The sequence below is a fragment of the Protopterus annectens genome, chromosome 8.part0 (genome assembly GCF_019279795.1).
Source record: "Protopterus annectens isolate FY-2018-M chromosome 8.part0, PAN1.0, whole genome shotgun sequence".
Classification (NCBI taxonomy): Eukaryota; Metazoa; Chordata; order Ceratodontiformes; family Protopteridae; genus Protopterus; species Protopterus annectens.
In genome coordinates this window covers 577,322,800-577,350,299 of record NC_056741.1, presented here as the reverse complement: position 1 = coordinate 577,350,299, position 27,500 = coordinate 577,322,800, and the positions used below count along the sequence as shown (strand labels likewise).

The 27,500-nt window shown below is 39.2% G+C and overlaps 1 protein-coding gene across 7 annotated transcripts in view; it reads left to right on the top strand.

Moving 5' to 3' along the window:
- Positions 1 to 27,500, top strand: part of ADAM15 (ADAM metallopeptidase domain 15) — a 1,588,574-nt gene that overhangs the window by 719,170 nt on the left and 841,904 nt on the right. For all 7 annotated transcript variants that reach the window (XM_044080074.1, XM_044080071.1, XM_044080076.1 and 4 more), the window contains exon 7: positions 25,135 to 25,200. In XM_044080074.1, the coding sequence (XP_043936009.1) occupies positions 25,135 to 25,200 (66 nt within the window). The remainder of the gene's footprint in view (positions 1 to 25,134; positions 25,201 to 27,500) is intronic.

The following is a 27,500-nucleotide window of genomic DNA, read 5'->3' as shown; positions in this document are numbered from 1 at the left end:
TGCTAGATCTGTTGAGCCATGTTTGCTTCGTCAGATGTATCTGTCCCCATGCTACTGTGTACATGCTGGTGATCACTATCTCTTGCTATGCTCCCTTTTTTGCACACTCCGCCTCCTCCAGCACCTTGGTTTCTAATTGATCAAAGGATGTTTTGAATCAAAATCATGGCTTCATCTTTCTGTGCAAATAATGGGTGGGGTTTGTAAGAATCATTCTCAGTTTCCTATGTTAGCATATCCATTTCCATTTGTTTTTGCATGTTTTTAATAATGTAATATTGGAAGAAACATTATAATAATTGCAGCAGCACTTATTTTAAAACATTACACTGTCTTTAGACAAAAAAAGTTTTGTTGCCTTTTTGAGACAAACTATTTCTGAGACATAGGTGATTTTTGGTGAAAAAAGTACTTTTGTTCTGTTCTGGTTAGCTTGTTTATTTTGTGTTTTCCTTTTCTTTGGTCACTGTGTTTCAAATCCATGAAGGAATATTACACAAACATATTGTTTTTTTTTTTTTTTTAATGGAACCTATTTGGCAGAACATTCTGTGGTTTTATTTTGGCATATAGCTGTAAAGTTGGAATCGTTATGTAGATCACATTTTTGTGGTATCTGTGTATTTACTATCTTGGGTAATGAAGAGATTGTTTATTTCCATTTTCTAGGATCAGCAGATTAGAGTCTTGTGAATATGGTGTAGGAGTAATACTGCTGCCATGTTGATAAGTTTTTATTTTGAATTAGTTCATGTTTCAGGTTATAAATGATAATCAAGAGAATTAAATCCCCAGCTAAATGTTACTTTAGGCTTGCTTCCTGTAACACAATGTATTTATTCTAAAGTCTCCAGACTCTTGTTTTTAAAAACATTGCCATCTTTCCCTTGTCTTATTCAGTGTAACAGTGACAGATTGTATTGTCTGATTATGTCTGTTTTTGCTTTGCAGCTAATTAGTTTTTTCTGCTGATTTCCTTTAGTTTAACAGGCTTTGCTAGATAACCTTTCTGACCTTTCGTTTGCTACTTTATAAAGTGTACTAGCTTTGTACAGTTGCATCCCAAGTATGTGATCTAACAAATGAAATAATTTTAAAATGAATATGATTCCTAGGCACATGGTCTGTAAAATTAAATGGATACAGAGCAGAATCTTCTGAAATGCTTCATCATCCTCATCATTTGCATTGTTAGTAAAGAATGCTGCATGTTGATTAGCACCATCAACCATTAGGAGGGTTTTTATGCCTAGCTAGCAGCCTATTTGAAGTTAATGTTTTATAAAAACAAATAGCTGCTCCAATGAACTGTATAATTCACTGGACCATACTTCTGCCCACATTGGAACCTTTTACTGGAATGTAATAAGTGCTGTCAAACAATAAATAATTTTTCAGTGCTAAATTTCTTCTTTCATTAAGCAAATTGTTTAAAATGAAGGCAGACTCATGTGACTTGTTGTATCACATCCATTTTGCAAGATAAAAAAAGAGAAGAGATGTCAGATGCTCTCTGCATCAGATATATTTTGAACAATGTTCTGCAAAAATAGTTCCATGTACTCTTAACAGATACGCTAATAGTAACTACAGAATTTAGCATACATGTAACAGACTTTGGTAACATGTTCACAACAAGGTAATATGCTTGTGATACGTACAGCACATTGATTACAGCTGTGAAACTGAGAGAAAAACAGCCTTGCTATAGAAGGTTGATGTGTCATTCTTTGGATGAGACTTTAACCGGAAACCCCATCTGCTTGAGTTGGTGGTAGCGTTGGTGGATATAAAAGAGTGGCTCAGATGGGTGTAAAAGACACCATGACAGTTACCGGAAAGAGTAGGAGAGGTTCCCCAATACCCTAAGTATTGTCTGGTAGTATTAATACCCCCTTGGGTATCCTTGAAAAGAGGCCACTAGCCTACTGGGACTAACCCAGTCAATAAAGGGTAAATAAAATAAAATAAAATATGCACCGACATCAACCCTGTCATAATTTAACCTGTCATAACGGTACCTATCCCTTGTTCATACTGTTTCATATTGTAGTAGTTAAAGAACTTTTTCTACATCCTTTCCCAGTGATATCCTAATCTGACTGCCTCCACTAAATTCTTAACCCTGTCAAGTTCTTCCTCCAAATATCAGCCTTGTCCACTTGCCCCATAGTTTCCAGATTTCCCCCCAAAAGTCAAGTGATAAAACCGCAGCTTTATATCAGCGTTAATCGGGTTAATCATCTCCAGGTTATAATGTACTCTACATGTATATCTCCTATTACACTTTCAGTTCACACGTTGTTACCATAATTTCCCCCCAAAAGTCAAGTGATAAAACCGCAGCTTTATATCAGCGTTAATCGGGTTAATCATCTCCAGGTTATAATGTACTCTACATGTATATCTCCTATTACACTTTCAGTTCACACGTTGTTACCATAATCTGTTCCTTCACTACATGTACATCAAAACTTTTCAACCGGTACTATATTTTCTGTGTGTCTACTATACCCCCTTCTTTACACATCTGCAGCAATGGTATGCTTCCACTAATCCTTCTCTTTAGATTTACTGTGGTTTTGTACCACATGTCTAGTGTCATTAACTGTGTATCCCATGCTTAATTCACTTCTTTTTGGCTTCTGCAGGCTACTCCATACTTTTCCCCAAAAGTCTTTCTCGAATCATTTCTTATCCTTAGCACCCCATCGTAACTGCAAAATATTCCTGTCAGACCATGTTACTTTTCTTGCCAGCTCTTGATATATTCTTGCCACTCTCTTCTTCCTCATCCATTCCTTCTATAGGACACTTGTTTTCTGTATGCCCTTTACAGTCCAACCCCCTGCACTTCTTCACTTACATAAATTTTAGCCATTTCTTTTTGTCTAATGCCAAAACTCATTTTTAACATCTCAGAATCCGTAATGCTATACTTACTGACCTCTGAAAGTGATGTTGTATTGCATGCCCCCAAATTTCCGTCCATTCCTCTGCAGAACTCTTTCCTTTCAGTATATGCTTTTAATTTTCTACATATTTGTTTGTTCATAGTTTAGTACTAAGCTAACTGCCCTTGCGAGCCATTTTAAGCCTAGCCAATTATCCCTTTTGAGACTCAAACCCTGCACCTTGTGTTTCCAAGGCAAACACCTTAGCCATTAAGCCACCCTACTATTACTCACTGCTTTCTTATTGTAAGCCCTAGTTTGTACCCTTACTTAATAGTATTGATGTCAATCTGTTTGAAGTGCCATGTCTTTCCATTCTCTGCCATCGCTTCTTCCTCATCCAGACAGCTGTTTTCTTTCTGCAGTTTGCTTTTGCATCATTTGTAGTAAACAGTGACTGTATAACGTTCAAAGTCTGAATGACCCCCCCCCCCCAGATTTTTCCACATCTGCTTAAACACATTCTACCCCTCCTAATCTGTAGTCTCCTTCCTTTCCAGATAAATTGGTCACATGTTGCTCATACTTTTATGTAAAATGAACTTGATCTCACCATGAATTCCTTAATTTGACATAGACGTATAGGTAAAATTGTTATAGTAACTACCTCTAAATGCCCTTCAAAGTGAAACCCATTCACCATCTCCAGCCAACTTTCTGACAATTTTTCATCTTTTTCAGGAAGTCTTTATGGATGACTTGTAGTACCTTCATAATCCCCTTGTAACTCCTTCAAATCTAAGTATTTAGACCAATTCTCCATATTTGGTAGCCATACCTCCTTGATAGCAGACTTCTTAGGGAGATATTGAAGCCCTGAGCTTGGCCCAGATCGTCCAGTATTGTCAGGTAGTCTCAGCAAAAAAAGCATGTGTAGGTAGCAGTGTGCAGTGATCTGCAGAGAGTCTCATTCCTCCTTTTCCATTCCTCCTTTTCTACCAGAGACTTTCTGACTTGTTCAGCAACAAAGTTTGTAAAAAATAAAACCAAGTAAGGGAACAAAGGGCATTTCTGCCTCATTGCTCTCACCAGATTCACTTTTTTTAAAACATCTTTATTAAATTATCACTTAAGACATAGGCAGACATGCAATATCCAATATTATATAAATTGCCAAATTCCTGATTTCCCTTAAACCTCATTCCTACTTCTCCTGAATATTATTTTGCATGCATAGTTCCCAAATTTTCTATTTTTTTCTATGTAATATATTCCTTCCCTTTTCTAAAGATCCCTCTTCCAGTTCTTTTATCTCTTTTATAACATTGAGGACTTCAAATAATGTTGGCATATGCAACAAAGTCCATAAGGTTTAGAATCTTTGTGTGGAAGTGTTTGTATGTTTTTTTATACCCCAAGCAGACTTCAAAGATTTTTTTTTTGCTAGATAGCATATGTTGGAGGTATGATGGGGCATAACAAGATGAGTGAGAGCACATGTTTTGGGAGTGTAATGAGTTGGAAGATTTTAAAAATTCCTTACAGAGTACTTTGTCAGAAATAGATGAGCAAATGGCTGTAACTAAGGAAATTATTCTTTTGAGCTGGGGTGCAGAATCTAAATTGCTTAGACATAGTAAGTTAGCCTTAATTTTAATTTTGTTGGATGCCAAAAAAGCAGTTACTAGAAAACAGAAACCAAAGACTGTATTTGATGTGTTGAATATTGTAACAGAGATATAAAAAACTGAAAATGGGATCTTTTGAAAAGGGTAGGAACAGATTACGTAGAAAAATGAAAACTGTGGGAACAATACATGCAGAATAATGTTTTGGAGGAGTGAGATTTAAGGGAAGGCAGGGATTTAGCAGTTATTGTAATGTTGAATTGATAGCTATACAAAAACATGATGGATGTTTTTAACTAGGAGCATGTTACTATGGTTTGTTTTCTTTTATATACATGTATGTTTGCTTGTGTCTTATGTGATAATTCAGTAAAGATGCTTAAAAAGGCTGCTGTCTCTCATTCACTTCCCATAATTTCAAACTTTATTTCCCACATAACTGCTTGTCATTGTTCCTTCAAATTTTGCATTTCCTTCAGCAGTGAATTCTCAGAACTCTGAAGATTAATTGTTTGCACCTGCAGACAGGTGGCATAAATGTAATGTGGTCAAAAATCAATCTTTGTAAATTTCACTCAGAGCAAAATGTACACCTGCCTTCAGCTGCATACTTCTTGACTCCCACTGCTAATTGAAAAACATGTTAATATCATTGCAGATGTAAGAAACATAACATTTTTCATTTTGTCTTATTTTTCAAGCCTACTTGCTTACAAAAACAAGGACATTCATCTAGACGTTCATCCTTGCAAAAATAAGAGAAACTGATTAATCCTACTTGTAACATAACCACTGCACCTTTACACCCCACCCCACCCAGCAGCCCAAGATCACAGCATATTAATATTAAACTTACTTTTGTCCAGCCTTTCTTCTCTTGTTGTACTATAAATAAATAACTTATTTATTTTAATATCTTTACCACATATAAAAGTCACTGAAAAAACTCCCCACACATTTAAAATACCTATGACTACACAGTACACTAAACTGCTGTACATTATATATATATATATATATATATATATATATATATATATATAGAGCAAACTCCTCTCCCTAAGACTCTAACTCTAAAGAACTAGAAAGTATGTGTTACAATGACTGTAGTGTTATTACATTTTACCTATTTAATGCCTTGTAACTGAGGACTGCTCCCTAGCCAGGTCAGCCAGTACACTCGCTCTATTCTACCCCCTCCTCCCACACCTCATCACTTTACCCACAGGTTAACTAAGCTGCTCAGTTTTGTTCCCCTCCTCTATTCCTTGACTTTAAAGCACACTAGGAAGGCTTATTTATCTATAGTTGTTTCTATTCTCCTTTTCTAAGGACTTGCCCTACATGTCTATCCCACTGCTCTGATCCATATATTATCTAACTGCAGGCTTGAACTTTTCTCTGTTCTCCCAGTACTGCTCACTCCTCTATTCTCACAACTTCACACTCTCCTCTGGATACATCTTTACCTTACCTCAATAGTCAGCATTTCACTGATTGTTCCTGGGGCCCTTCTCCTTCACTGGCTCTATCCCGCTCCGTTCGCCCCATGGGCTCACTCCGCCCCTCCCTGCCCCTATTCCCACCCGCCCCCACTGCTTCTACATTTATTCATCTAAACCACTCCCCTTCAATTAATACCAATCAGAGGAGACCACACCTTAAGTTCCAGAAACTCCACACCCAATACTCACCTACACTATCCAACTTATTCATCCTAACATTCCACCACTCTCTACACTGACACTATGCCACTACTATCTACCTATCCTAAACGGAATCTCCTACTTCCATACGTCATCACACCTCTTCTTATTATACTTTATCTACTTACTTTCTATGAACACCTCCAGTACATAAACCTTTCCCACCCCACAAAGCAAACCTCCTCAACTCCCATAGCCTACACTCATTCTCATTCAAACACACCTAGCACAATAACCTACTTATCAGCAAAATACCACAGACTAAATCACATTAAATACTATTGGCCTCAAGCCAAGAAATCTCTGTTCTTTACATGTAAACACCTACAAATCACACTTAACTACCAACTCCAATCAATAATAGATGGCGATATCCAACCTAATCCAGGTCCAAGCCCTACACTTCCTACAGTTACCCATGTAGCAACCCCTACTACCACCCAATCCCTTATTAGACCTCCCAACTCACTATTAATAGCCCATCTTAATATAAGAAGCATAAATAACAAAGTTGCCCAAATACATGCTCTCATAGATGTACATTCATTCGACATCCTGTGTCTTACTGAAACTTGGCTCAAACCATCTATACAAGACAATGAATTTACTCCTCCAGGATATAGCACATTAAGACAAGATCGATTAGCTAAAAGGGAGGCGGAATAGCAATACTTTACAAGTCTGGACTACAAGTTACCTCAATTGACTCTAAGCCCCCTCCAACTAGTAACGAGGAAATACTTATCTCCAAACTCCAACTCAATAACCATAAATCTATTTATATTATCACCGTCTATCTTCCCCCAGGGAATAACTCAAACAACCTAGAAAATATCCTGAATTGGCTATCAACCAACTATCCCCAAGAGACAATAGTACTCGGAGACTTTAATATAAACTGGAATAGCTGTACCTCAGAACAACCCTCTACCCATCTTAATTTACATGGCTTTACTCAAACTATAACCTCCCCCACAAGGACCAATAAACAGAACAACACTGAAAGCACCCTAGACTGGATACTAATAAGTAGACATCACCTAAGCTATAAAGTAGGAACTCTCCTGAGGATATAAGCGACCATGCTCTAACCTTCATAATCAGAGACAAGACTGATATCCAAAATCCAATTACCTATAGAGCAGTGAGGAATAAAACAAAATTTAACCCTGATATTTTCAAAACGAACTTAGAGCTTGCAACTGGGCACCCCTTAAAATTCTACCCTTGTGGAAGCAGTAATCTACTTTAACAGTAAATTTCTACACATTCTCGACCTCCACGCTCCAAAAGGACCATTAAAATTAGAAACAAACCAGCCCCTGGCTCTCAAAAGATACAAAACAAAAATGCTACTTAGAAATAAAATCTGGACCTTATGGCGTACTACCAAAACCATGAAGATCACATCAAGTTTAGACAGTTAAGAAATGATACAAAAAATCAATATTGTTAGATAAAAGAAAGTACTACATACAACTCCAAAATACCCAGAAAAGTAACCCCCAAAATTTTGGGCAGGTATCAATACTCTCTTACACCCAGGTCGTACTGTCACCCCCACCTGTAGGTGCAGACCAGGACAATCCAAAGGAAGTAGCAAGAACCTTTAACACCTTCTTCACTGAAACCATTCAGTCTCTTTCCAACCAACTATCCCCAATAGCTCACCTCTAACATCCCATAATACTACCTTACCTCCCCATTTCATCTCAAACCCATCTCTACATCCCTTATCCATTGCCCTTCTGCAAAAACTCAAACCTACCACCATTGCTGCCGATCTCCTTCCTGCTGAATATCTACAGATAGCAGCAGATGCTATAGCCTACCCAGTTTCCATTCTGATTAACAGAACAATCTCTGAAGGTGCAATTCCTATCACATGGAAGATTGCACATATTATCCTCCTTCATAAGGGTGGTAACTCTAGGGATCTATCCAATTACAGACCTATTGCCATACTCTCTCCTTTGGCCAAAATCATGGAGAAGTGCATTCATATGCAACTGTTAAAACACCTTATAGACAACAACTTGCTAGCTAGCTGCCAACACGGTTTCAGGCCATTTCACAGTACTACCACTGCCCTTTTATCCTTCTCCAACTGTATTAATAAAACCGCAATAATAACACTCTATCCTCAGCCCTCTTTATTGATCTCTCCAAAGCCTTCGACATGGTTAACCACAAACTTCTCATTAACACACTGAAAAACCTGTCACTTGATACTCTTTCTATACAATGGTTTGAATCCTACTTAAGCAATAGGCAACAATCAGTCTTGTGGGGAACAACCTATCTCCCCATCTCCCCATCTCACTAGGTGTCCCCAAGGTTCTATACTTGGACCACTTCTATTCTCTGTCTTTATCAATGACCTGTACACTGTTATTCCTCAGGCCTCCTTAATACAATATGCTGATGACTCCACATTAATCTGCACAGCCCCAAATCCAGCAGACCTTCAATCTCTTACCCAAAAGTGTTTAACACAGTTGAGGATTGGCTACAACATCAATGTCTTATCCTAAATCCTAAAAACAAAACTTCTACTTTTTACTCCCACCCATAGACACACACCTCTCAACTTTACTGTCACTTCTAACAATGGAACTATTATATCCCCTGACTCTAACACAAAACTCCTAGGAGTACTAATTGACAATAACCTTAACTTTGAGGCCCACATAAACAATACCATAAAAACAGTTAACAAAAAACTAGGCTCACTATATAGAATCAAATCCTTTCTTACCCCACTAGCTTAGATCTACTATTGCCCAGACCCACTTAATCTCTACCCTCCTCTATGCCTCCCCTATTTATACTAACCTCTCAAAAACCAATATGAACAAACTAGTAGTCTCATACAACAATATTGCAAGATTTGCAACTGGCTCTACATTTAGGACCCACCACTGTATTAATTATAAAAATCTTGGATGGCTAGAGTTACCCAACCTACTTCTACTTAATCAATTAATAATTGCCTATAAAATCCTGTACCAGCCTAGTAACACACCAATTCTTACCAACCTTATCACTCCCTACAGTAACCTTAATACCCTGCGCTCAGCTACTAAAATGCTAGTACTAACACACATAGCCAACAACAAGGCAGGGGACTCTCTATTTTCTAACACCGTTGGTAAAACCTGGAACTCTCTTCCCAGCGACCTAACCTCACTACCATCACTTACACAATTCAAAATCAGGCTTAAATCCTACCTTAAAACACATTGGCTATGCACCTGTCTTAACCCAGACTAACAACTCTTGTCTTCTCACAAAATTTCTAAATCTTATGTCTGCATAATCTACCTGCATACTGGAATCCAGAAGCTGAACCTGTCTTTCAACTAATTTGGACTATCTCATATCTTAATATCTCTCTTTGTCACTCTAGTATCTTATGTTAACACACCTCTTTCTAGCATGTTCTTGTACTGTACTTATTTACTTATTTCTTACCCAACTATTTTATTTCTATATGTTCTTTTCTGCATAAATAGCTAAATTGTATATAGTACTTCTGTTCCTTAAACTGTGAATTTATTTACTGTTTTTTATTTGATTAATGTCATACACTGTTTTGTACTATCGAGGAGCTTTTCTCCCCGGGCCTCTGCTGAAAATGGATATGTGTCCAGCTGGACTAGCCCGGTCAACAAATGTAAAATAAATAAATAAATAAAATGTTTTATCAAATACTAACAAGAACAAAAATTATTTTACTTACAGTTACTTGTCTTTTTCCCCCTCAGACTCATTCTAAACATTAATGACAGAAAGTGGGGTATATGCTTTACAATCCACCCACAATTTTAACAAAGTCAACAAAAGTCCACTCTTTCTCCGACACTTTTTCCTTGTAAAACCATGTTCAAAAATGTAATTGAAGCTTCATAGTCTCCCAATTTATTCACGAATTTCAACATTGCTGGTCTTTTTCCTGTTCATCTCTGTCTCGCAACACTAGATTGTGGTTCAATTTCAAGGTACCCCTGATTCTTCTAATCAGCACTTGTGCTTTTTTCTGTCTCTTAAGCATTTTCCTTTGGAACATTGGAAAAAGTCTCTCTGTGAGCTTTATTGTCAGAAGAATAAGATAAGGAGCAGATCCCTCTTTTGTTTGCTGACTCACTTGCTGTCGGGTGAACTGTTTTATTTCCTCCTTACTTGCTCTGCATCAACAAATAGTTTTGATCCTCCTGGAAAAAATTCTGATGACAGCTGGATACAGCAGCTTGAATCTCACACCTGCCTGTTGATATTCCCTGATTGCTGAGATAAATTTGATTCTCTTCTGCCTGGTGTACAGTGAATAAACATTTTCCATAAAGACTGTACTGTCTTCAGTTTTTAATACTTTTCCTTTCTGCCACAGTTTAGTTAGGATCAACTTTTCCTACTGGTGTGATTGAATCTTTATTAATATTGGTCTTTGCTGCTTTCTCATGGGCAGGTTTAGAGCATACACTTGATGACCCATTTCAGATAACAAATCCTGCTGTGGAGTACTGGTTCAGATGTTCATCGTGTTTCACTGTTGCAGTCATTACACTTGGGTTATCCTGCTGTCAGGCTACCCGCAGTCGGCCTGAATTCCAAAGTCTAGGTCCGGCGTCGGTTGCTGTCATCTCTTCCCTGACGTCAGTGCGCCAGAGGTATAAAAGATGCAGCCGACGCCATTTTCTTCAGTCTTTCTTGCCGCGCGGTGCCCGAAGCAAAAGCAGTTTGCAAGTGCCGGTCGGCCGACTCCTGAGATTTCCAAAAGCGAATTTCAGATCCGAAGTCTTCATTAAAGCTAAGTACCCCGTTGGGGAAACTTTTTTTCTTGCTCCAGACTGATGTCAGAAAAAGTTAACAATTGTATTTCTTGTGGGAAGCAAATACCTCATAAGGATTTTTACTTTAACTGTATTCCTTGCCTAGGCCCTGATCATAAAGTTGCTAGCTGTCGGTTTTGTGCTAGATTTAATCAGCGGACTATTAAGCGTCGGTACGATTTTGCTTTTCATTACTTTGGCCGAAGATTCAATTATATAATGCCATTGGAACAACCGACGACTGGAGTTTCTAAAAAGCGCAAGGAAAAAGAAAAGGACAGGCATCCGAGGTCCAAAACCGATGACGAAGCTTCCGCTAAGCCAGTCACCGGTTCGCCAGTTCTCAGTGAGGTGCTTTCGCAGCCCCTGACGCCCGCTACCTCAGAGCCACAGGCTGCTGACATCTCCCACGTGGAGCCAGCTAGGCCTCTGGATACTCAAGGTATTGGACACTCGGAAACTATTCCCTCAGATGGGTCCGGAGCTGCTGAGCAGGCATCGGCTTCTGAGGGTGTTTTCAGACCTACACAGTTATATGTAAAGCCTACTTCAGCGTCCAAAGCAAAAACTAAAGCAGCTCTAAAGACAAAGAAACAAGTACAGCATTCTCTTGGACAGACTTCCATGCCTAAAAAACAGATGCTCAAAATGGCCGAAGACCTAATTACCTTGATCAGGGGTTCCCATCCCTCTCCTGACAAGAGGCCTAGGCAAGAGACAGAATATGAATCTTCAGATCAGGTTTCCATTTCTTCTGACACCTTCTCTGAACAGGAATACTCTCTCCCTCCTTATGAGGACTCTGATGCTGAAGAATCTATCCCTTCAGCCTCCCTGCCTGAGGATTATTCTTTTGGGGAAACCCTGCATACCATGAGGGAGCACTTCCACTGGGAGAGCCAAGACTATTCAGAATCTAAGAAAAGGCTTAGAGATTTTCTTTAACTATCTCAGCACAGGCCTCTGGCTATTCCTCCTGTGTTAGGCATTGTAGATGATGTATTTTCAGAATCCGGCCTTTCTCCTGACTCTTTACCCCCTGCCCCTGTTAAACCAGACAGATACTACAGGGTTCCAGATTCACATAAATTCCTTTATAAAAAACCCTGCTGCTGACCCAGAAACTATTTCTCAGGGTCCCAAAGGGGTCAAGGCTTCTACTGCAAAAAACCCTATCCCCTCTGATAGGGATTCAAGGGAGCTAGACAGATGGGGAAATAAAGGTTTACACTTCTGCTACCTTGGCTGTGAGGGCTTTAAACTGTCAATTTTGTATGCTTAAATATCAGCAATACTTAATGTCACTGCTAAAACAGAAAATGTCAAATTCTGATTGTGCAGAAAATAAGGAAATGCAGGATTTATTGCATGCTACTGAACAAGTGGGAAAGCATACATTGCAATGTGGTTTTGATTCTTTGGAGGCCTCTTGCAGGGCCGCAGTTACGGGTTCTGTCATTAGGAGGCATGCTTGGTTAAAGGAACAGAACCTGCCTGATCATGTTTAAGCAAAATTACTAGATGCTTCATTACAGCATGATACTTTATTTGGTGTTAAAGTAGAGGAGGTGTTGAAGAAAATGGAGAACAAAGCGAAATCTATGTAAACAATAACGGATTTCTTACAGGTACAGCCACCCAGATTTAGCAGGAACTGGCCTACAAAGAATTGGTCCTTTCCAACGTCAGACAGGCCACAAAGAGGCAGATACAGACGCCCCAGAGGCAGATCCCAGCCCCAAGGCTCATACAGGCCTAAACAGTGGGGCGCTTCTACCTCCAAAAGTGGAGAAGACAAATCACAGCCATACAGGAAACAGTCCCAATGACTTCCCTCTGCCAGCACCAAGCACTTACCTTTTGGCAGCCCCCTTAGGGGGAAAACTAGCACTTTTTTCTCAAAATTGGCACATGATCACCCAGGACAAATGGGTCTTGAATATAGTGTCCCAGGGCTACAGGTTCCACTTTCACACCTTGCCAAGGGCAAAAGGTATGCCAGACCTGCCACACAATCAATGGGCAGAGGCACAAAAACAAGTTTCATCCCTCATGGACATGAGGACCATTCAGCGAGTACCACAGCAAGAGCAGGAACAAGGATTTTACTCAAGACTTTTCTTGGTACCCAGAAAGGACAAAGCCTGGAGACAAATACTGGACCTGTCTATTCTAAATACTTTTCTGGACGTTCCAAAATTCAAAATGTTAACACTGCAGCAGCTCCTGCCCATGCTGGGCAAGAATGCCTGGCTTGTTACTTTGGACCTAAAAGAGGCGTACCTGCATGTACCAATCAGACAATCTTGCAGAAGATGCCTCAGATTCATAGCTGGCTCAATGCACTACCAATTCTCTGCACTGCCCTTTGGCTTATCTACTGCGCCCAGGGTCTTCACAAAATGCCTGGCACCAGTAACTGCATTTTGCAGACAAAGAGGGATTCAAATATATCCTTACTTGGATGATTGCCTTATTCAAGCAGAGAACAAGGACATTCTCCTAAAGCATCTGGCGTTTGTAAAAAGATTATTAATTTGCCTAGGGTACACAGTAAACGAAAATAAATCAAAACTAGTACCCTCTCAAGAGATAATATTCCTGGGTGCAAGCTTAAATACAACTGCCCAGATGGCTTATCTCATGCCAGACAAGCAAAGGCAACTGACTTTTTACTTCAAAATGTTGGCAACAAAGACCCAGTTATCTGCAAGGAAAATTCTGTAGGCTTTGGGCTTAATGGCATCCTGCATTCTGCTAATTCAATATACCAGACTGCATATGAGGAAACTACAGTGGTGCCTAAAAAGTGTTTGGACTCAACATTGTCACAGTCTGGAAACATTAATTACTCTCATTCCTTGCCTGCAACAGGAGTTTCGATGGTGGGCACAGGCCTGTCACCACAACAAGGGACAGCCATTCACCCTACCCACAGCCAGGCAGTCAATAAAAACAGATGCATCAGATTATGCCTGGAGGACCCACATGGCAGGAAAATGTATTCAGGGCACATGGCCCACAAGCCAATTGCATCTTCATATCAATCAAAAAGAGATGCTAGCTGTTCAAAATGCCCTGACAGCTTTCAACGATCTACTTCAGCCGGGACAACTACTGATAAGGATGGACAATACTACAGTCATGTGGGACATAAACAAGCAGGGAGGCACACATTCCTACCCCCTCTGCAGACAAGCCATGACTTTGTGGGACACAGAATTGACTTATCAAGTACACCTGCAAGCACAATTCCTGCCAGGAAAGAAAAATACTGTGGCAGACGAACTAAGCAGAAGCCTCACGGATCCCCACAAGTGGAAACTGGATCCACAAGTCTTCAGCATGATAACAAAGAAATAGGGATGCCCAGACATAGATCTATTTGCCTCCCCTCACAACTGCCAACTACAGAGATTCTGCACAAGGACTTATCACAAGCAAGCATGGAAAGTGGACGCTCTGTCATTCAGCTGGAAAACCCTCACAGTATATGCCTTTCCTCCTCTGCCTCTCCTCCCCAAGGTACTCCTAAAGGTCAGACAAGAGAAGCCAAAAATTATTCTAATTGCTCCAGACTGGCCCCGCCAGCACTGGTATCCAATCCTAAAGAGCTTGTGTCAAGGCCCAGCCTGGACATTGCCTCTAATTCCTCACTTACTGACCCAACTAAACAATCAGATCCTGCACAGCCAACTCAGAACCCTAAATCTGGCAGCTTGGTGGATAATGTAGCCATCAGGAACACACCTCTCTCTAAAGCAGTGATGGATGTTATTTTGGAGGCCAGGAGGTTCAGTACTAGAAAATCCTATACAGAAAAATGGAAAAGATTCTGTGCTTGGAACCAGGCACAAGGATTTGACACGTTTGTACCAAATCTCCCTCAGATTTTACAATACCTGACTGAGATGCTGGACAAAGGCCTATCCTTTTCATCAATTAAAATCCATGCCTCTGCCATTTCAGCTCATTACAATACGGAACCACCTATTTTTTCTCATCTGTTGCTAAGGCAGTACTTCAGAGGGGCCAAAAACGTAAGACCCCCCAAGGAGACTACCATACCTGCATGGGACCTTAATTATGTCTTGGAAAAACTCACACTGCTGCCTTTTGAGCCAGCCAATACTGCTGAAATAAAGTTCTTGTCTTGGAAAACAGCTCTGCTCCTAGCAGTAACCTCTGCAAGACTAGTCTCACAGTTACAGGCACTCATGGCTGTGGAACCTTTTATCATCTTCCATCCAGACAGGGTTTCTCTGAGGACGAACCCCACTTTTATGTTCGAGTATATTCACTGTTGCAATCCAGGTTACCCACCCACCATCCCCCTTTTCTTTGCTGGGACTTATCTGTACTTCTCTATCTTATACAACCTATGTGGTGTATTTGCTTGTAGATGAAGGTAATGTTTATTTTAGTGCATGCATATTTATTGGCATAATTTTTAGCCTTCCTATTTGGGGGCACTTGACATCTGGGGCAAGAAAAACTGAAGAAAATGGCGTCAGCTGCATCTTTTATACTCCTGGTGCACTGATGTCAGGGAAGAGGTGACAGCAACCGACACCGGACCTAGACTTTGGAATTCAGGCCGATTGCGGGTAGCCTACCAGCAGGATAACCCAAGTGTAATGACTGCAACAGCGAATACACTCGAGCATCTACATTTATGGTAGGTACACAACTGTACTTTGCTTATCTGTACTTTCATAAAATTAGTACAGCCTGTTCCTTCCAATTTCTCTGGTACAGCAGAATAGCTCAAGTTTTATCTGTGTGGGCTGTCTTCTAACTCTACCATTTTTTGAAACTGCTCTTCTCGAGAAGTCTCATACTCGGTCAACCTTTTCTTCATTTCACCCTCTGACTTTTTAATTTTTTCAGTTCTTCTGAATAGCTAGTTAAAACTGCTTCTATTTTTTAATTTGATAAAAATAAGGGAATGTTTAAATGTTACTCTTGTAATGCCTGTAGATATATACTTGAGGGCCCTTATATTAATCTGCAACATTATCATAAAACTATTAGTATTATTGGTAGATATAATTGTTCGACTAGTAATATTATTTATATTGCATTATGTTCAGGGTGTTCAGCTTTTTATATAGGAATGACTACGAGATGTCTTATCAAATGTATTAAAGAGCATTGTTATGCCATAAAGACCAAAGATGAAAATAATGCCCTCTACAGGCACTGTGTTAAATGTAAGTTATACAAAAAATATACATTTTCTGTTTTGGAACAAGTAAAAAAAGATTTAAGAGGAGGAAATATGGTTGAAAGGAGGGAAACCTTGTGGCAATTAAGGTTAGGAGCTGATACCCCCCCAGGTTTGAATGACATGATTAATAAGTGTTTTTTGGTTGATAGGAGACTGTGAATAAAAGTGTGATTATATATTTTATTATATATTTATAAATATATTTTTATTATATTTGCTTTCAATTTTAACTATTTTATAATGCATCACAGTGTCTCAATTAATGAGGTTATTTAGTATAAATGTTTGTGGTAGTGAAGACTATTAGTTTTTCTGAAGAAGTCTAGTGGGCGAAAACGTTGAATAAATTATTTTACGTTCATTCATTTCATTCGTCTCTCTGTTGCTTTAATGTTGATTTTGTTGGTGCTTATTTTCGCTGGTTTGGGTTCTTTATTGGTCTTTTGTTATTTGAGTCGATATACTCCTTTTGTGTTCCATTTATTTTAATCATGTCCAAATGCATTTATGTTTTCCTCTAAGTAACAGGAAACCATCCCATGTATCAGTGTTAAAGCCTGAACTGCTTTTTGCTGAACAGCTGCAACATTCTTCCTAGCCAGTGTTTTCTCTTCACCTTTGCTGTTTGATTTTCTTTCAGGTTCTCTAAATGTCTTCTTTGCCGGCATCCATTCAGTTTACTTGGTAGTCATTAACTGAATTTTACTCAAGATGACAATGTCATTGGCTCTTATGTCTCATTTTCCTTTTTCACACTGGGATAGCTGAAGTTAAGCAGTTGATTAGTGTGCAACAGTCTTGGAAGTTCCCCAGATCTACCCTTGATCTCATTGTGTTTATTGCTGTTCTCAAACTAGGTTCTTTATATAACGTCCTTAGCCTTCTCAGAAAAGAGTAACGTGATCTTCTCTCCTTCAGCAATTCCCTCATAAAATTCCAGTTGTTTGTATTAGGTACTTTAGTTTTAAATATAAAAAAATAATATAACTCTGCCACTTCTGTCATTCCTTCTACTCTGTCTGTAAAAATCCATTACTTACCTCTAGTGATATGTGGAAGCTCTGCCCCTTCGTCCCATCTTCCTCAGCTGTTTTCTAATCTGGCTGTGAGTACCCTAGCAACTATCTTGATGTTGGCTTTAATCATTCAGCTGGTCTTTAGTTCACAAGATCATCCAATCCCCCCAGTCCTTTTGGTAATAAAGTTATCAAATATTGCTGCCTCCTGTATGACTTTGGTCTCTCCCCTCTAGAATATCATTCATAAGTGTCTTGTCTTTCCTGCCACATCACCTTATTATAATTTGTTGGGAAGCCATGTGGACCTTCTCTTTCATACCCCACCACCACCGAAGTGTTGGACCAGTGTCCATACTTAACTTTAACTGAGTACATATTCCTACCCTATCCTATGATGTCCAGACAATATCCCACTATAATGCTGCTAAATAATGTGATGCCTGGACAATACCCCACCGGACTGTCAGTAGTAATGTGATGTCTCTCACTATCCTGGGTCAGTAACTAAGGAGCTTCAATCTTTACTGCTGACTCCAATGTGAGACTGGCCCTTAAACAGGAGTAATAATTCACAATTTCCCCTAAGAGCACAACAGGAACAGGCTCTATAACTTGAGACTGGACTGTATACTTTTATCCACCTCTAATGCAACTCCACACTTCAGAGCAATGTGTCCCAATTTATGACCTCTGATACACTCACAATTAAAAAAAATAAATCTCAAACATTCAAACACTTCTGGGAAAGCCTGACACAGATTTCCAGTTGCGTCCCTTCCCCAAAATAGTATGGCAATGTTGCCACCATTCAGAGTGCCTTTATACCCTTTTAAATTAGTGTCCACTTATGAAAATTAGATATTAAAAAAATGATAGCAAATGATTTAAGCATCCAGGCTTTCGTAGTGGCCCGGGAAGTTATCAAGATAAGTATAAGAATTGTCCAATCACTAAAGAAAACAATGATTGACCAGCCACAATGTAAATTAATAAAAACATTTAAAAATGAGCAAAATTATTAAAAATATAAAACAGTAATCCCCCCCAAAAAGTATTTAATAATGAGCAAAGTGATTAAAAATGTAAAACAGTAATTCCCAGTAAACAAACAGAGCTCAATTATCAGGAAAATGAAATCAGTACTGAAGGATAGAAGTCCAGCATTTAGAAAAAAAGCTCTAACTGATCTGACTAGTTGTAATTTTCCTGTCTGATTAAAGAACACTGCCCTGATCTAAACTTAATTACTACAACAGAGCAAAGGTAGGCTTACGGTTCTTGGTGAGTCTTGTTAGATATCCACTGCATAGTACATCTGTGAACAACTCACAACTATAACAGACAACTATAACTACAACTGTAACTGACTGTTAACTGTCTTCAGCATGCTCTTTTTAGACTAGCCTGTCATAACTGTTCCAGTTCTAATTTTCATCTCATATTTTGAAAATCAGCCAACAGCTGTTTACTAAATGTCCTTCCCCTCTTTCAGCTTCTGACAGTAATACATAGCGACTGCCAACATTCTAATGACATCATCTGCAGATCAGCTGAATCTGAGACAGTTTGCCTTTAGAACGTTTCTTCACAAACGTGCAGTTAGAAATGCAAAAGGACACTGCTGAAGTCTTTAAAACATTCTGTACAAACAGATCATAAATCAACATGAAAGAACTTACTTACAGTATCATAGGTAGTCATGTTGGCATACAGTACACAGGTAATTCTGAAATTATATATAAAACTTCAGCCAGACATGCTAACACAAATGACATTGTCTAATTTCTTCACAACTCTTGCTAAACATCATACCACACAGACCTTCCCACTGTTTTCTGTCAACTTCTTCTCACAGTTTCTTTTGTGCTGCACACAGTCCCACATAAAGCTTAAAAAAAACACTACCACTCCCTGGCTGCATGTATACCCACTCTGTTCATATACCAGCGCAGTCTCTTTTCACTTCACTGCAGGTTCTTCAGTTTTAATGCCACTAGCTCCCCTGCTCGGATTCCCGCACTAAACTACATTGCTTTCTATCTTTCTTTCTCAGCCTTTATTATGGCCCCCTCTTCTATCTTAATTTTCAATTTCAAGCACTGCAGCATTTCCCTAGAGTTTGATATGATCAGCTATTTTTTTATGCCACCTTACCTACACCTTTCCAAGTCATCTTTTACATTTTCTTACCTTGTTTCCCTTTCCTTCTGTTTTCATTTCCCATCTTCTTCATAACACCTTTATTGCATTTCAGTTTATTGTGCTATTGTCTTCTACTTTTCTCTAGTTCTGTCTACTTCCTCCTCCGTACTTTGCACACACTTATGCTAGTCCTTCCTTCCCCAGTCTCAGATATTCTACATCCATATAATCTCAACAAGACAGTTCAGCAGTGCATAACCATGATATGGCCTGAAACACTTTACTCTTTAATACTTATTTTTATGCCTCAAGCATTCCTATATCCCAGTAACATATAATCCAGTCTTCTAGCCTGTACTATGTTATGTCTAACATGCAGAAAACCTTTCCACATCATTTCTGTCCATTCCCCCACAAACCCTTCTTTCTACAAACCTCATTGTACATCGTCTGTTCTTCACCTGTGATAGTTTCTACACAAGCCTGTCTTTTTGAGGATTTTTACTACATTAAAATATCAGTATGTTTTCCTCCACCCATCTGAAGTAATTGCCATAAAAAAAATCTCTCAAAACGTACCATTCAGATCATACACTGAGGTGACCAGCACAATATTCTCCTTAATTCACCCTGTTACCCATCTTTTTACTTCATCCTTCCATACTTGGAGGATGTCATTTTGGCCTTATTTGAACACGACCTTTGACCTGCAATGGAGCAGTTTACTGCTGGGTACAAACTGGCTTGGAAGAGAGAAAGCACCTACAAATTTGAGGAAATGGTAGTCTTTTTGAAGAGAGGATTGCTGTCTTCAGGCATGGTAGGAGCATTTGCCTTTAGTGGTGAAGTGCCTGTGGTGGAAGAGTGTTCATGGTTGGAGACAAGGGGAAATGTGAGACTGAAAAGTGCATTAGCCCAGCAGCCACATTATTGTGGCTGCTGAACTGATCTGAGGTACTGAAATGGGAGCAGAGGTCTCAGACAAAGCTAATGGTTTACCAGTCAGTCTGCATGTATGTCCTCATTTTTACCTGTGGCCATGAGCTGTGTGAGTCAGTCAAGGGTACAACCAGCAGAGACGAAGTGTCTCCGTAGTGTCATTGCATTTACTCCAGTTCATTGTGAGGACCTTGTTGATCGAGGAGAGTAGTGGAGTTGAGACACTGTTGCTTAAGACTGAGAGGAGATAACTGAGGCAGGTCAGGCACCATGTAAGGATGCCTCTTAGGGCAGCTGCCATTGGAGTTGTTTTAAGCACAACCCACTGAGAGAAGGTTGCAAGGAAAAGGATTTTCTGGGTATCAGGATAAATGGAGCTCTGGAATGATGTGCCAGTATTACAGGTATTTTTTAATACTATTTTTGCTTCCAGACCGTAGTGACCATCAAGCCTTCTTCACACAGTCTGTCCATTCATTCTTCTAGGAGGTGTGCAGGTCATTTGTTCCTGCTAAGCATGAGCATTTGAAATGAAGCTGTCAAGCTGCTCATCTTTTTTAAACTTGGGGGGGGGGGGATTAGTTTGTGGCACTTCAGTTCCCCTGTGCATGTCTACTACATCTCAGGGTGTTGGCACACAATGGACATATTTCCTACATCTGCAAGTGATGCGCCCTTAATAACCCTACCACCCTGCACCTCCAGTGATCCTCATTCTTCACAAAAGATTGTGCAGTGAAATTGCACCCTCAAATATTGCTGCTTCCCCCTTCTTTTTTACCTGACTAGGGGCAATCATCACAAGTTACTGCAACTCAGGAGATTAGTGGTGTTAGAATATGTGGGTTTACGCTAGATCCTGGCTACATACCACTGTTCTTCTATGTTTTTGTTTAACTCGATGTCTAAATACGTGATGGAATTCTCATTATATGTGTGGGTGAACTTGAAAAAACTTGTATCAAACTGTTTAGTTGCAAAGTAATAAACCTGTTTTTACTTTTTTCGCTTTGGAGACTTTGTGTCCTTGAGCCTTCGTTTGTTTCCTGAGTTGCAGTTTGGATTTGTTTGTTTGGATCACAAGTTACTGCACAGGATGGATCTTCTCACATAACACAAGAGATCTCTTTTTCATCCTCACTTGTCCACACTTCAACCGACACTTTGGATGCTAGGGTTTTGATTCCTTTCAGGCACCACTTTTCAGAGGACGTGCTTCAGGTTTTGCAGGTCAGAAAATCCACTATTAGAAAATCCTGTGTGGCTAAATGGACGTGATTTTCTACTTGGTGTCTCAAGCATGACTTGGACCATTTTTCTGTGGAGATCCTACGTTCCTTTCTTATCTGTGCTGCTTTGGCATATTAATCTGTTAGTGTTCGTTTGCCAACCGTTTCTGTCTCTTTGCCTCTGAGTCTACCTTTGGCCTCTTATTTTGAAGTCAAACAATTCCTTAAAAGTGTCCTTTGCATCACACCTTCAAGAAAGTTTACTTCGTGTCCTTAAAACCTTAATTTTTTCTTGAAAAATTGACTCAGTCCCCTTTTGAGCCTGCCTTTTCTTTTTCTCTACAGCATTGTACTTGGCAGACTGTATTGTTGGTGGCTTTTACTTCAGCCAGGAGTTTTTCGGAACTTGAAGGACTCATGGCAGTTCCTCTCTTTTTGGTTTTTTTTCATAAGGACAGGGTGTCTCTTTATACTAATCCGTCTTTGATACCCAAGATGGTAAATGATGATATGTTCTTGAATCAGTCAGTTTTTTCACTCCTTTTTCCTTCTCAGTAGACTTATGTTGAGAGGGTAGGCACCTCAGATATTACTTGGGTAGGACAAAATACATCACAAAATCTGAGCAAATTTTTGTTTCCTTTTGTACCAGGAAATTGGGTTTGGCAAGGTTTAAGCAAACCATATCCTCTTGGACTTCTAAGGCCATTTATTTTTATTATTTTCAAGGCAAGCAGCTTTCCACTTCTCTCTCTGCTCATTCTACCACCTCTTCTGGTGCTTTTTTCTAGGGTATTGATACTAGACCCATCTTGAAAGCTGCTACTTGGTCTTCTGTTCACACTTTTACCAAACACTGCAAGTTGGATATCATTTCCAGGGCCAGGGCAGGTTTGCCAAGGCCATCCTTCATTGGTTTGTGGAGGACTGTTCTCTGCCTTCTTCCGCCTGTACTTTGCAATATGTTTTGCACTCTCCCAGAAATGAAGAATACTGCAAGGGAGATAAGGAAGGACATAGTATAGTTGTGTAAGATCTTACCATAACAGTAGATGTCCTGCTTTTCACTATGCAGTATTCTGTCCCTCCCTCCTACCACCTATTATTTTCTGTTGCTCTTCCTCTGGCCAAGGGTTTTTTTTCTATCCTTATCTCCTTTCCTTCCTGGATGTGCATCCTGTTGCTTTCTCTGGGTTTGCTTTGGTTTTACTGAACACTTCAAGTTTTCAGGATTAGGTGCCCGTACATCACATATATGCCTTGCACGTAGGACATACGTCTGAAGTACAACACCTGGCAGATGGAAGGGCTTTGGTATGCTGAGTGGATGTTAGGCTGTCCTTGGCAGGATATCCCAAGAGTAACGTATGCAGCAACAGTGAGAAGTAGGCTGTCTACTGTTACGGTAAGATCTTATACAACTGTACTTCTGTTGCACCTAAGCTGTCTGCAGCCTGCATATGTGCTGTTTGATTAATGTACATCCTAGTCCTTTCTTCTTCTTTCCTTCAACATCCAGTGTCCACCACATATCAGTAGTGCAGTGAATCAGACTGCCCCTCCTCCACCCTGAAATGGGAGAACTGTCATTGCTGACTCACTTAGTCACTCCCATCCTTTCCAGTCACCTGCTACAACACCTTGGTGCTTAATGAGGTGCAGATTGTCTAAGTCACATGCAGAGCTGAATCCCTATGCATCATGGATCCAGCTGGGAATTATTTTATTTTATGCCAGTTATCCATGACAGCCCACCCCTTTGTGCATGATATAGGAAAATAAAAATGGAGAAGTTTGGGAAAATCAGAAAGCTGGTAATGATGCTGAAGCTGTAAAGACTGAAACTGTGCTATAGCATTTTTAAAGGGAAAATAGCATATGTGTTGAATACTGCATAAGAAAAGGGCAAGCCATTCACAACAACCAGAGAATTACATCAGGCTTTCCTAAACGCTTAGGGCATGTATGGTAAGACTGTGTGGAAGGTTTTGTGCTGGCATTCCGCCACCTGTGTACAAGTACTTGGTGATGCATAATGAGGTGTGCTGCCATTTCTGATGTCCTCACATAAGAATGGTCCAGCACTCTAGCTGGAGTTCATGCTCCAAGGTCATTATTGAAATAATCAGAGTAGGCCACATTTTAAATTGCAAGGAGTAATTAGATTTCTTCAGTATGTATTTGCTAGACTGTTAAGCAATCATTGAATTTGCTAAAAGTATGTGTTAGAAGATCTGTTTATTTTAAATTTAAGTAGTTGTAATTATCAGATAACTGGATTCTATATTGGTTGACTGTAAATTCAAGGAATGAATGAAAATATGCAGTGTAGTACATTCTTGATAAGTTACAGTAAGCAAGTACATGGGTAGCTTGAGCAATGTATGTTAAAAGATTTTGGACAAATAGTCAATGATCATAGGGTCATAGAAGGTTACTAGGCTACTGAACCTAGGAGCCTTACAAGCCTAGCCAAGTTTTACCCTTATTTCCACGATCAGCACCTATCATCCCAGCCCAAGAGGGACATGGGTTGGACCCCTGGGATGAATTTACAGTTACCCATCCAATCGTATAGGATTGTTTTACTAATACACTGTGTTTTTCTTCTCAAGTACCATTGGCCTTAGTATCCTTGTTGGTACTATATCCTGTGTGGGCACTTGCTCTGGATCACAAGTCATGCAACTTGCCTGGGATTTACTGCAGGATGTAGGGGCAGTAGAACATGACATTAATCCTTGTACATAGGTGCACTCTACCATGAGCCCTTAACAGAAAGCATGTGCTGAATCCCTTGAGCTGAGTGCATATCTCAGGCAGATAGATATTCATGACTCCTCATTCTTCACAGTTGTAGTCCTTTACATTATTAATGCTGCCGTACAACCCAGGAAACTAGGATCACCGCCACAGCTTCCAAGTTTTGTTCCAGTTTATAGGTTCATAGATTAGTACTAAGCTAACTGCCCTTGCGAGCCATTTTAAGCCTAGCCAATTGTCCCTTGTGAGACTCAAACTCCACCTAAGAAGGATTCTCAAAAGCCATGGACTTTAATCAAACTTAGTTAATTGGTATTGGTATTGTGGGTGGGAATATAATGTCTGTGCTAGCAGTATTGGCTTTGAGATAGAGTGGTGAGTGGATGTCAGTTTGTATAAAACTGACTGCACATTTCCCCCCACTGTTGTAATTTATATCAACCTCTTACTAATGTCCTCTTTTGAGGTACTCCCTCTGAAGTAATATCTTAATGGATGTTTCTGTTTTGTTTCGAGGACCAACCCATTTAAAATGTATAGATTGTTTTTCATTTGTGAATCTTTCCAAAGCACTGTTCTCCTTTTACACATATGCACGGATTTTAATCCACTATTCTTGAACTGTTTTTGTTAAAATATTTAGATGCTTTACTATCAAGTCTGTGAAAAATGTTATGTACCATTATATCTGTTGAGCTGTACAAATATTTTAGACACTTACATTTTTCTGTTCTGTTTTTCTTCCTTTTCAGTGGAAAAGAGATGTTCTGACAGAGGCAAAGTACATCGAACTGGTAATAGTTGCTGACAGAGCTGAGGTTAGTTTCTGCTGATACAATGGATAATCCTGCAATGTAAAGGAAGTTACTTTTTTTTAAAAATACCTTTATTAAATTCTTACATTGTAAACATTTTTCATTCATTGTACATATATGTTGTCTTTTTAATATTTATCTTTCACTCTGACATGGCATAAATTCACAGTTCCTATCTTCCCTTAAACCTCACTCCTCCTCTTGAACATTGTTCCGCATATATTATTCTCACAAATTCCATTTATTTCTATGTAGTTTGCCTCTTCCCTTTTCTAAAAATCCCATAAACAGTTATTTTATCTCAGAGTATTCAGTAGTCCAGTTACAGTTGGATTATTTTTTGATTTCAGATTTCTGTTAATTGCTTTTTAGGCAGGTAATAACACTAAACTTGGTAAGGCCTTACTATGTCATGGAAATTGAGTTGATTTAAATTTTGGAATATTTTCTTCTAATTTATGAATCTAATATTCTGTATGGTTGTTGTTATTTTTCCTTAAGGACATGCATCCTAAAGTTTACTCTGTCATTACTTCTCAAACTGCCTCCTTCATCATAATCCCTTTCCTCTTTAACTTATAACCTTCTGCGTGTGTTATGTATATGAGCCTTAACTACATAGATCAAAACTAAAGTATCTCTTCAAATCAAGTAATTCTAAACCACCTTGCTCTGTGGGTAAATCAACTTATCCCGCTTAATTGTAGACCTCTTCCCTTAACAAATATATCAACTTTTTATTAAATGTTGTCCACAACTTAAACTCTGGTAAATGTATGCTTAACCTGTGTATAGAACTAAAGGGACTAGAAACATTTTCATCTCTTGTGTCTTACTGTCCATATCCATATTCATAATAAAGATCATTTTGTTTCTCAGTTTTTGTTTTATCTTTTTAGTGCCTTCACACACATTTTTAGCTGCCATAACAAATTCCTTTTTAGTCCATACACCTAAGTACTTAATCTTACGTCCCCATAAATATGGGTATTGTTGAACCAATTCATGTATTGATACATGATTTACTGGGGTCTACTTCACGATGTCGAAAGCTGACAATGTCGAAGCTGATATTTTCGGCACCACAACATCGAAAGCACAGAACATCGTGCAGGTAAACGGAAATCACTGTCGGGGGAGATTTCCGTTTACCTCAATGTAGTGTGGTCTCGGAGTTGGAATATTTAAGTAGGGGGGTGCAGGGGGGCTTACCCCCCTGTCTAGGCTAGTTAGTTTTTATTTTTGTTTGCTTTTTGTTTAAACGTTATTCGATGTTTGTTTTATTACATCGATCACTAGAGGTTGACCTTTAGTGATTCGATGTAGTAAGATTTCGATAACGTGATATAGATGCGATTTACTGATATAGCCTTTGTTTTATTTTCATTTGTTTTATATCTTGAAAACACTTGATACTGGTTCAGAATGTTCTATGACACCGAAATGTCCTTTTTTGGATGACATCTTTTGATTCATCAAAATTCATTTTGTAGTTTTCAGCTTAATGCGATTGATTGTGACAATAAGTACTGTATAAAAAATGCTCGCTGAATTTGTTACAGCCTTGTTTTCTTAATTTACCTACAGATTTCATTGCCTCATATTGAATGCATTAACAATTCATTTATCTTTCCCTGTCTCTGAAAAATATGTGCGCTTATGTGATTACAGGAGTGTGACTGCTAGTTTCATAAAACATTCAAAGTAAACTGGTATTCTTGCCATCCATTCTGCCATTTCTTTTCTTTTGTGGCGATATAGCTGTCCACAGAAATGCAGCTCCCTTAATATTGTCAGCTCAGCTACTGCATTTTGAGGAAAAGAGCATTTCCCCATGCAGTGTGACCTCAGTTCTCAGATTAGTGTGTGGTTCTTGCACTGCTGTACATTGGAGCAGTATTGTACTCAACAGCCCATCCTCTTCTTGAACATTTCTGCAGACAGGTAGAGCATCCCATTGAAAAGTATTCCATTCTTTTAGTAGCTCACTTGTGGTTTTGCATCCATCAGAAGTAACTCTGCTTGGTCTACTGACAACTAACTGGCAGAATATTTGTGGACAAAAAAGCTTTTGCTGTGTTAAGTACTACCTAATGCTCTCAGTTTTGAGAGGCTTCCCCAAGTGCTCTAAGGACTGTCTGCTGCACAAGTCATTTATAGGAGAAATGCTTAACCTCTTTTTGTCACATCCGTGATGAAATACATCATGGTTCTGTCTTTGTGTCAGTTTTTTTATAGTAGCAGTGTGTAGCTCAACAGATGGCATACTTGATGTTGGTGCTGGATGGTCAGAAGATTGAGTA